The sequence below is a fragment of the Biomphalaria glabrata genome, chromosome 4 (assembly GCF_947242115.1).
Source record: "Biomphalaria glabrata chromosome 4, xgBioGlab47.1, whole genome shotgun sequence".
Taxonomy (NCBI): domain Eukaryota; kingdom Metazoa; phylum Mollusca; class Gastropoda; family Planorbidae; genus Biomphalaria; species Biomphalaria glabrata.
Window position 1 is genome coordinate 5772877 of NC_074714.1, and position 11758 is coordinate 5784634.

Here is an 11758-nt window from a genome sequence, read left to right on the forward strand (position 1 = left end):
TAGGACAAATTTGTACAAATGCTCCTTCTTCCTTAGTGCTATTAAAGCATGGAATGGGTTGCCTGAGCTAGCCAGGAAAACCAGTGACTTGGCAGAATTTAAGTCATTGGTTAACATGCATGACTAGATGCATGACGCTTAGGACGTAATCATCTTCCTTTTTTGAAGTAACGTCTGTATTATACAAGATAAGAAGATAAGATAAACCGAGACCAATCGTTGGGTCTCAACACTGAATTACGACGTCACTGCCTGTGGGAAGTGTTCAGGCCTTCTAATTTAATAATATTAACCTTCAAATTTGTGTTTCAAAAGCATTTTTACATAAATTCGTTCCTTATGTTTGCGAATTTAGACTTCCTGGCGTACTTTATAATCCCATTAATTTAACATATCGTGTAAACCTGTTCTAATTACACTTTATATTTCATTCATCTCGTGCTTCTTTTGTTTTTAATAGATATGAATGTATCAGCTTCGGGTAAACCCATTTTCGCAAAACTACTTTTATTTTCGTAGCGAAAGAGAAAAACTTGAAAGGATCATTAGCTAAGTTTAACATACATCTAAATCCAATCCACTAAATTAGTAAACACAAACTAAGGCACGCAGGCCGCGGGTAATGTCCGGCTAGTGGATAATAAAGAAAATTGTTTTAATTATTATTATCATTATTATTTAGACACTATAAATACTTTAAAGTTAACACAATTTGAAGATTCGGTACTTTATTTTACACAATAAAATGATCTGCGTTATAAAATTCAAAATTTATAAAGTCAAGTTTCCTCTTCAGGCCATGCGGTCAATAGGGCATATGATGTAAGGGTTGTTTGTTTCGCGGCCCACGGTTAACGAGGGTGTCATGTCGCCGACACAGTTCCAACCGCCTTTACTTCTCCCCGACTAATGTTTGCTAACCAGAACAGATGTATGGACTCAGAGGCGCCCTTCTGAAAAAAAATAATTCTTCACCTGGATTCGAAAGGAGACCCTCTAGTTCAGAAGCCGAGCGCTTTACCACTCAACCATCGCGTTTCCGTAGTTATTACATTTTCCATTAATACTTATGTGCAGTGTCATTTTGTATTGTATTTATTCTACCTAACCTTAAGCCTTACAAGTACATTGTTAATGGAAAGCTTTTTGGGTTTCTGTTATTTGGCCTTTATATTTTAATTGAAGTGTTCAGAATTTTTGTTCTAATATATTGCAAGTTTATCCCCCCTCCCCCAACTCTCTTAGTTCGGAAGAAGTGTAGATTGTTTAATGTTGCAGATAGGTGAGTCCATCGTTTGTAAGCCTCTGTGCACTAAGGCTCAGTACCGGGATTAATCCCTTACAGCACGGTCCGGGTATCTGCCAGTGTTCTGTAGGGTCTGTCTCCGTACAAGGCGAGACCTTCGCATGCACCAGTTCTATCTGTTTCAAGACTAGTCGTATCTTCGATTGTGTTTCTGAGTGCGCTGCATTCGTAGAGGATGTGGTCTACTGTCTCGTCTTCCTTGTGACAGTGTCGACATCTGGGATCGTGATTCTCTCGGATCCTAGCGAAGTAGGCTCCTATCGGACAGTGTCGACATCTGGGATTGTGGTTCTCTCGGATCCTAACGAAGTAGGCTCCTATCGAACAGTGTCGACATCTGGGATTGTGGTTCTCTCGGATCCTAGCGAAGTTGGCTCCTATCGGACAGTGTCGACATCTGGGATTGTGGTTCTCTAGGATCCTAGCGAAGTAGGCTCCTATCGGACAGTGTCGACATCTGGGATTGTGGTTCTCTCGGATCCTAACGAAGTAGGCTCCTATCGGACAGTGTCGACATCTGGGATTGTGGTTCTCTCGGATCCTAACGAAGTAGGCTCCTATCGGACAGTGTCGACATCTGGGATTGTGGTTCTCTAGGATCCTAGCGAAGTAGGCTCCTATCGGACAGTGCCCAGTGCGTAAACCTTGCCTTAATTGCTTGATCCTTTCTGTCTAGTTGCCACCATTCGTCTTTCCTGTTCGGGCGTTTGAGAACCTTCCAGATTTCCCGTCCCGTACTACAAAATAGATGCAGTTCCTGTAATGACAAATGACTTTATACTGAAGGAGATCGGATGTATAGACTCCTAAAAGGGAAACTGCCCGACACAGTGAATACCATTGTTTATGTTGTCACAAGTCGAAACTCTTCACAAAAAGAGTTTATTATTCTTTCTTTTTTTTTTTTTTGCACGTGATACTGTAAAAAGCATTTATGTACAACACAGGTGTTTGCATCTAGGGAGTTAAAATTTAAACGCGACGTCTTGGTTTCGGTTTCTTATCGTCTGCAGTGGATGTTTCTTAAAAGGTTTCGGGAGATCAAAGAGGCATTGAATTTTTTTCATTTTTTTTTTGTTAATAATATGCATGTTGCGTTATGTAAATGTACACAACACGAACTCTAAATCTTCTATTTCAGAACCATTTCTTGTAACTCAGGGACAGTGTAGCTACATATATGAAAGGGAAAGACAATTTTCGGTATAATATATGTTTTAAATTACAGAAAATGGATATATTATTCTTTTTATTTTTTTCAATAATTACTTGGAAAAAAATATTTCTGGCGTAATTATTATCGCATCTAAAACGGTCAGATTCTCACATAGTTTCTATGTGAGATCACACAAAACCTTTTGACTTAATCTATTCACTTACTGTTAAACGGAAAACCATTCAGTAGAATTAATTATCTCGTAAAAGGAATAGATATGGAACTTTAGATCTATGCAGTTAGATCCAGATCTTGTAATTAGATAAAACAAATACGTGTAGATTTACAGGCTTGACTAACCATGGGCAGTGTGTATTTTCTCGCCTGACCAGTTAGCACACAACACTATCGCTTAGTCGTCTTGTCATGGCCGACTGACTAAATATAGACACCTAAAGGGCTATTCTAACCCTTACGATGACCAGTCTGTTAGAATCAGTTATGATCCTTAGCCGACAATCACATGTTGGCATTTTGCTGTGACAGTTGGGGCGCTTCCGATAAAGGCAGTGGAGTAGACCAGACTGAAAGGATGCGTGGTGGTAACTTAATCGTGCGGAACAGGACCTCTAATTACCAATGTCCGGCCCTGGGCATAGAAACACATCATCTGCTCTACAGATCGCAAGGTCCGGAAAGGGGAGCAACTTAATAGTCCCTCTAGAATCTAGACAGTCAAAATTGGTTCGAATGCAGCAGACATTAAAATACATGCCAAAGAAAACAGGATATAATTGTAGGTCTCTAATTGTCTTTTCTTTTTCGCTACATTCACTCGCTCTCCCTGCGGACTCTGGGGATCTTAATGCTCACAAGTAGCAAAGAGTGCTGCAAAAGAAAGGGGGTGACATTTTAAAATGTCAGAAACACCGGCCAAAGAAATAAGCAAAATATTAAAAAAACGTATACAAAATAAGTTTATCTAACGGGTAAGAAATCCGTCCTTTAAACTATATCCACCAATAATGTACAAGTTATTTTTTTATTCGATATCAAACAAAATAATAAATTATCAATAACCAATAAACTAATTTTGTTTTTTGTTTCGAGATTCATGTTTTGTTATGTACAATAATTTTTTTTTTAAAGTATCAGCTTGATCGGAAAAAGCGTGAGGGAGAACTAATGCTAACAATTATTTAAGGGGACTAAACCCAACAAATTTAGCCATATCTGTGAATACTAATGTATGTGTTTGCCTTGTTGCTATTTAAAAAATAATAAGTTACCAGTAGTTAATTGTCTAATTGGTTACTTTTTTTTTTATTGATACATGACTTGTCTATGTTAATATATAACTGGTAATTTTCAGCTTGATCCGAGAATGGGTGTTGGAAAAAATACTCGTACACACTTTTTACCAGACAGACAGAGTACGTTGATATAAGCTAGGTAAAAAGTACAAGGTTCAATTTTCTTGACAGAGAAGTACATGCTCATTTATCTCACCGTTTTAAACCTTGAATGACTTCAGCAAATCAGAACAATACCTGTTATAGACGACAAGTTCAAGTCTAAAGTCAACACACTGACCAAGTGGACAGAAAGGAACTAAAATAGCACGTAGTGGCTTTACATAACAAACTTACAAAAGTACTTTTCCCATTTGACAAATAAAAAAAAAATAACAACACTGTTCACTGTATTAAATTTATTCATATTAACAACAACAAAAAATAACAATTATTAACATAAAGTAGATTTTGTTCGCATTTTTTTTTTTAAATTATTTTTTTCCACTGGTTAACTCAGAAAAGCGCGCACAATGCCCTTGACGTCTCCTCTGCACATGGGACACTTGGAGACAGCAGACGAACATTCAGAACACGAGACGAGGTGACCGCAAGGCAAGAAGACCACAGAGACCTCATTGTCCAGGCACATCTTGCATACTGTCTGCTGCCGGAGGTGGAGATTTTTTTCTTTTAATTGTCTGGCCATTTCTGTGGAAGCATTCAATGAAGTATGAAATAGCAGCATTCAATCAAATATTAAGTGGGACAATGCCATCAATTTTTAAGTGAAATCATTTTTTTTATTGCTTTCATATAAGCGCATTTTGCATTCTTATAGTATGGACGTTTGGGAGAAGGTTTCCGTGCTGCCCTTTGGCACTCTGCAAACACTTCTAGCCAAAATCGATAGGTAATCAATCTGTTTATCTTACTTGAAAATACTGTTGACATCATTCAATAATATTTAATTGGGGGTGTTTAATGAAGCTCCAAATTATTAAGCGGGATCAATCATTATACTGCTTTACTATACAGTGAATTATCATTAAAATCATTCTAAATTATATTGCATTGGGATGGATTTTTAAACGATTTAAAGTACCAGTAAAACTAACGCTGAGACATGTACGTCCATACTAAAGATATCATTGTATGCATGTAGACGTGTCTGTTCAGTGTTTATCTCACCCAACCTTTGGACTCATTGTCTTCTTATTAGACTCGAAAAAGAGATTCAACTCTAAAATGGAATTCACTTTGTACTTTGTGGGAAGCGTGGTCGAGAGGCCAAGTGTTTGTTGTTTGTTTACGGCTGACAAAATGTGATTAAGAAATTTTTGCTTAAGACATGCCCGTAATAAAATTTAGAACAGTGGGTCTACCAATGGCCTTACATTTCACAGATTCAAAAATACACTTTCTAAATTTAAATATGCCAATTAAATATTTTAAATTTAAAAATGTAATTAAATTTACAAGAACTAAATTTTTTCTTTCTTCTAAGATATATCATACTTCTAGATATAAATATTTTCATTTGTAGGCATAATTCAATTAGACCTTGCTACAAATTGCAGGGACTTCCACAAAACTCCTCCCCTGGGAGCTCCACATACTGAAATTCTGCTCTGACTGTTGGTTGTCTCCCTTCCCTTAGTCAACCGGAAAGTTGTTGTTTGTTTGTTTGTTTGTTATTGTTTATTTCTCAACTCAGTAGGTCTTTGCGGTCGAGCGAAGTTATGTCCCTTTTCCATTAGCTTAATATCCCCCTTCTTTTACTTTTCGAATAAAATTTGGTTTGGACACATTTCAGGCTATTTCGGAATTAAAAGAAAATTTACCAAGATCTTCCTCTTGAGTTGTTTTTTGTTCAAAATTTAAAATGTTTCTGTTCGCTGTTTTTCCTTCCTGTTTCAATGTTTCAAGCAATAGATCAGCTGTCAGCGTCAAATCTAGAACAAAATATTTAATTTAGATAATATTTACATTATACACAATTCGTTCTATATGCTAGACTATAAATCTTGGCTATACATATAAAAGAATCCAAATTGGTTAAAAAAAAAAAATAATAATTCAATTACTTCAAGGAATAGAATTACTGACCTCTGTCCTTCAAAATTTGAGCTACTTCCAAAGAATCGATTTCTTTGTAGCCCAGATCGATCATTGTTTTAACGGCTGGGTCTCTTTTTAGGGCGTTATCTCTGAGATCTGTGGGAAATAGCAAATAGCCTTGTTTATTTATTTTTGTTTTTTAAATAAGGATATAAATATATCACAAGAGAAAACAAGCGGTGGGTTGGTGTAAGGAACTTTATAAGGAAGAGAAAGGTAAATCTAGATGTACGAGGTCTGGAGAAAGAGATGAGAAAAGAAAGGTGAATCTAGATGTACGATGTCTGGAGAAAGAGATGAGAAGAGAAAGGTGAATCTAGATGCACGTTGTCTGGAGAAAGAGATGAGAAGAGAAAGGTGAATCTAGATGCACGTTGTCTGGAGAAAGAGATGAGAAGAGAAAGGTGAATCTAGATGCACGTTGTCTGGAGAAAGAGATGAGAAGAGAAAGGTGAATCTAGATGTACGAGGTCTGGAGAAAGAGATGAGAAGAGAAAGGTGAATCTAGATGTATGATGTTTGGAGAAAGAGATGAGAAGAGAAAGGTGAATCTAGATGTACGAGGTCTGGAGAAAGAGATGAGAAGAGAAAGGTGAATCTAGATGTATGATGTTTGAAGAAAGAGATGAGAAGAGAAAGGTGAATCTAGATGTATGATGTTTGGAGAAAGAGATGAGAAGAGAAAGGTAGATCTAGATGTATGATGTTTGGAGAAAAAGATGAGAAAGAAGAGAAAGGATCAGAGTAAGACAGTCAAACTGAATGACAGATAAAGTGAGAGACAGAGAGAGAGAGAGTGGGGCAGAAAGTGTTAATGAAAGAAACAGAAAGAGAGAGAGAGCGAGTGAGAGAAATCGAAAGTGGATAATTATATGGAATGAGAGAAAAATTGAGTAAAGGTAAAAGAGAGTGAGAGAGAGAGAGAGAAGAGATAATAAAAGAGAGAATGTGTGAGATTGAAAGAGAAAGATTGAGAGAGAATGAAATAAAAACGAGAGAGTGATAAAGATTAAGGATGTAAAAATGATTAGGATAATGATTGAGATAATGATTGAGATAAAGAGTGAGAGACAGATACAAAGAAAGAGAGCAACAGACTTAGTATAAACTCACCTAGTTGACCTGTGCACGTTTGACCTCCCATTTTGTCTGTGACCATTTGGATTGTAATCTACAATTTTAAAAAGGTATTAATATTATATATTTTTAGTGTATAAAATTCATTAATTAAAAAGGGTCTTGAAAACATGGACATTTTAAATACATAAAACTCAACAATGAAGGAAAATATAATAAATAATTTGGTCTATTTTGTATGTTCTCAACCTTACCTCATCATGAGATTCATTTAAGACTTTGACAGCATCTACAAAGGCCTGGCCCATTTTGTTCCGAATGTAAGCACATTTTGGGAACCATCGGGCGTGCTCCACCAAAACATTGTCCTCATCCTCCCAGTTTTTGAGACCTCCTCCACAATAGAAACACCTGGCACAGTCTCCATAACCTGGTGATGCAATTTACACAATTAAAATGCATCAAGCGGAATATATAGATTGTCCAATGATGTATTATAATATTTTTTTGTACTCCTTTTCTTTAGACTTACTCCAATTGACAAAACATAATGGTGTTTAAAGAATCGGTTACTTCCCTTTTTTAAAACGTGATTTTCATATTTTAATATCTAAATACAATACTTATTATATTCCCGAAATTTCGCATCCATACATATCAAAGATGAAGGTAAACATTCATTACCATCATTCTATTTTTGTTTATGATTTCCCGGTTAATTGAAAAATGAAAATAATTGTTAGATACAAATTTTTGTGAAAATATTTTACGAGAGTGATTTGAATTTAAATAGGAATGGTTTATAATCATTAACTTACCACCATAGTAGAAGCCAGCGTTAGCCAGGTCAGTTGGCTCAAGGAAATGTCCTCTTGGCCAGCTGCTGAAAGATTTCATTCTTTCCGATAGGAGAGCATATTCTGTACGCTTTGGTCTCTCTGTGATGATGCCCAGCTCACTGTAAGTCGGGTTTCTCTGGCTGTTATTTCTTGTAGTTGCTGGTGGGGATTCTGTGTTGGTGTTTTGAGTGGTTGACGGACTTTGTGAGGGTGATGATTGTGTTAAAGTAGCTGACGTTGCTGAAGTAGCTGCGGAAGGAAGTACCTGTGTGGAGGCATGCAGATTGTCATCGTTTAAAGTTCTGTCGAAAAGTAAACCTTGTGTCTGACTAAAGCTAGATTGCACAAGGGTTTCAGGTGCCTGTGAGGGTAAAGCTGAGATTGCTTCTCTTTGACTAGACACTTGTGGAGAGTCATCGAATTGCGTTGTTGAAAAACTTGTTTCATTTTGTATCAGATCTAATTCATTTGCAAAATTATTTGTAACGTTATTTTCAGAGGTTGCAGAAATAGTATCTTGTTGATGAGAGTTCTCTTCTCCTGCTCCAGTTGTTGAAGTTAAAATGTTAGATATTGAGGTGGATAGTGGGCTAGAAGTTTTCGAAAAGATGTTTTCATTTGTTGCTAATGGTTTGTAACATTCTTCTTGCGCTGATGGTGCCGAGTCAAATTCAATATGATGTGTTGGTGGTGATAACTTTTGTAATATGAAATCAAACTTTGAATCACTACCCTTGTTCGAACAGAATGAAATATTTTCAGAGCTGCCACCAGAAAGCAATGGACATTGTGGAGATAGTGTTCGGTGAACTTGCTCCACATCCTCTTGCCATTCCCAAAACGTCTTTCGAGCACCACAGAATATGCAGATAAATCTTTCGACTTCATCAGAGCAGCTTTCTATATAAATGAATCCATTATTGGCCAAAACTAGTGCCGATTTAACAGCTTCCAGAGGGTAGTTTACAAATGTTTGGAGCCTGCGTCTTTCGTCTTTAAATAATCTGTCGAAGTTTCTTATAGACTTTTTGTCATGAGTTCTTTCATGTCTCTCGTGCCTTTGTATATTTATATCTAATGTATCTGCAATATTGGTATCTCTAGATATAGTCTCTTCAAAATGTGGGCATATCGTGTTATATGTCGTTGTCAAGGCTTCAGTTTGTAATGTATTTTTGGCTTTTCTGAAATTGGATAAAACTTGATCGACTTCCTTTTGATGCGAACCTGCCGCGATCTTCCTGGAATTATCACTGAGATAACCGGTTTGCAGAGGCTCCTGTTTCTTTGTCTTCCTTGGTTTCTTTGGGGTTTTGAGAAATTTTCTTGATGGTAAACATTGCATATTGTTTCTGTTTCAAAATAAAATATAATAATGGTTTACTTTTGAAATTGAGTATTTAGAAATTATGTGTTAAATTCCAACATAACACATTCTGTAGAAATATTATATACATACTTAAGGTCTTTATTAATATCTCACTAGATATGAGACTACCATGCTAGCCTTTTTTTTCTATCATTTTCTCTCTTGACTTGACTTTTAATATGAAAAGTTAAAATTCGGTTAGATTTTAGATTTAACATTTTTTTTATCAGAGGTTCTCAGCCTGTCTGACTAGAAGCGTATAACTTATACACTCATTTTCGTGCACCTCATTCCCTTCAACCCCTCTGTATATTTTACTCCTAATGAATCTTGTTTGTTTGTTTCTAAAATAGTTTACATGTTTTAGATGTTCCTTTAGATTTGAAGATAATTTCATTCCGGCCCAAACCTTCCGCAGGACGACAGATGATGGAAGTGGGCAGGGTATGAACCTGAGACATTCGAGACAATCCCAACGATAGTCCCACACGACCAAGCAGAAATTTTGTATCCCTTTTTAACAAATTTGTTGCTGCCCAAACCCTTTTGGACGATTAAACAAGCAGTGAATGTTTACGTGTGTCAGAGAACCTCGGTCGTAGATAATAAAATGAATTAAACGAAATAATTTTACTGTCGAAGTTTGATATATTTCAAAATCTATTTAAAATTAGTCTCATTAGGAACTGTTTCAACATTATATATGTTTTAAGGCTAGCATTTCAATAGAGACATACCGTATAGAGGCACACAAACGTCGAATCTTTTATCCATTACCAACAAGAGTCTCTGTTTGTGTTTAGAAGGAAGTCTCTGAAAAATATACAGACTTTGTGAAAACATTTCACCAGCAATTTAATAACAAAGGTGGTAATAGCGATAACAATAGCCCAGCTGTATGTATAAACAGTATTGTTATATCATTATTGAGCCTCAATGATTTGGGGGAAAATCACGTCATATTTTTATTAAAAACATGTAGCACATTTAAAAAACAAATACTATTTCCCTCTAACGAAGCTGATAACTTTTTGAGATTATTTTACTCTTAATAACTAATGAATGATAGAGTTTTCACAAAACGTAACATTCTTACCCCCGACCTATTTTCCCCTCCTCACAAAAAATTCATAGCTAACCGTATATATAAATTCACTTAGAAGATATACTATTCTAGTAAAAGTCCTATAAATGTCGACTTAGAAAACAGTGCGCAATATGTTCTTGATTATTATTTATTTAACTCTTTAATGAATACATGCGGGAATACCCGATGACGCATGTGTGTTCAAGATAAATATTGTCTAGACCAGCGGTTCTCAGCCTTTTAAGCTCGGCGACCCCCTTTTTACAATCTCACTCTTCGGCGACCCCCATCCACACAGCAATAGAAGAATAGACAAAAACAATCCATATTTTCGATGGTCTTAGGCGACCCCTGGCAAATCGTCAATCGACCCCTAATGGGGTCGCGACCCACAGGTTGAGAACCCCTGGTCTAGACCAATTAATTTTAGAATAAAGTATTTCGAAAAATCATAAGCGTCAAACTGGAGCTTATCCCAATGGGTCAGACTAGCTATATACTATTTTTCCAACAATATATAGCAACTAACAAATTTCTCTATCAAAAATCCTTAGAGCCGTCTTCAAGATCAATGTCGTCCCAGTATGTTTTTCCTACCCAGAAGCTTCTATGAAGTTACGAGTTGAAGAGAGGAGTTGTTAAAAGCACGTCATCTTTAAAATGTTGATAGTAATTGTTTAAACACTGATTAAATTAAGTTAATTTCTCCTTTCAGACCTAGCGATACATACGGCAGATGATGTAAAGGTCATCGGATTCTGTGGCCCACGGTTAACGAGGGTGTCGTGTGGCCAGCACAACGACCAATCTCCTTTATTTTTCCCCAACTAATGTCAGGTACCCAGAGGCAAACTAGAGATACCGAAATTTAAAAAAAAAAACAATTTCCACCAGGATTAGAACCCGCACCCATGGCTCAAAAGCCGAGCGCTTCACCACTCTGCCACTGCGCCTCCTAACTTTAAATTGGCAATCAGAAAATAAAAAAAAAAAGCATATACTTACGATTGATATGAATCATTAATCATGAATCATTAAAGAGTTGATAGTTACTGCTAGATCTACACGCAAATCTGCCTACATAAATGTTTCGTTGAACATGACTACTGACTAATCTCCCTTCATTTTATAGAAGTCTCAAACCAAAAGGGAATTTCCGAACTTCAGTGTTCTCAAATATAACTTCTAATTACGTGATCCACTAGCTTCAACAACTTCCCTGTGACCTAGTTCATTTCAATCCAGATCATGTAAATAGATTGTGTATGAATTTTTAGACACACGCACTTGAGGTTGAAGAAAAACAAATGTTTGCTATTGTTAGGAAAAAAAATAAGATAAAAGAGGATAAGATAAGATAATTTGATTGGTTTAAACACAGGGTCATTTAGTTTGACTACAATTGTCCATCAAAGCGTTTCTTATATACTAATAGCAATGTAAAGGCAAACAGGAACAATATTCATATGGTTGACATACGCGCACACACACACACACACACACGCACACAC

The 11758-nt window shown here is 36.3% G+C and overlaps 1 protein-coding gene across 2 annotated transcripts; it reads right to left on the reverse strand.

The window, feature by feature from the left end:
• Positions 1–4158: 4158 nt before the first annotated feature.
• Positions 4159–11402, reverse strand: LOC106061666 (uncharacterized). 2 transcript variants are annotated; one of them, XM_056026380.1, is made up of 8 exons: positions 11253–11402; positions 9898–9973; positions 7771–9143; positions 7207–7382; positions 6989–7046; positions 5864–5971; positions 5599–5709; positions 4159–4465 (listed from the first exon to the last, which is right to left on the reverse strand). In XM_056026380.1, exons 3-8 carry the CDS (start codon positions 9134–9136, stop codon positions 4266–4268), a joined length of 2019 nt encoding a protein of 672 aa, XP_055882355.1. In that variant the 5' UTR covers positions 9137–9143; positions 9898–9973; positions 11253–11402; the 3' UTR covers positions 4159–4265. The 2 variants fall into 2 exon arrangements, with proteins under 2 accessions (XP_055882355.1, XP_055882354.1); XM_056026379.1 differs by lacking the exon at positions 9898–9973 and having other exon boundaries at positions 11253–11360.
• Positions 11403–11758: the final 356 nt, after the last annotated feature.

Bases quoted from the DNA above. Each gene is read 5' to 3' on its own strand.
- LOC106061666 (XM_056026379.1), bottom strand. From the start codon at position 11,275: ATGATTAATGATTCATATCAATC. The intron at 9,144-11,252 runs GTAAGTATATGC...ATTTTGAAACAG, and splicing joins ATTAATGATTCATATCAATC to AAACAATATGCAATGTTTAC. The intron at 5,972-6,988 runs GTGAGTTTATAC...TATTTCCCACAG, and splicing joins AACGTGCACAGGTCAACTAG to ATCTCAGAGATAACGCCCTA.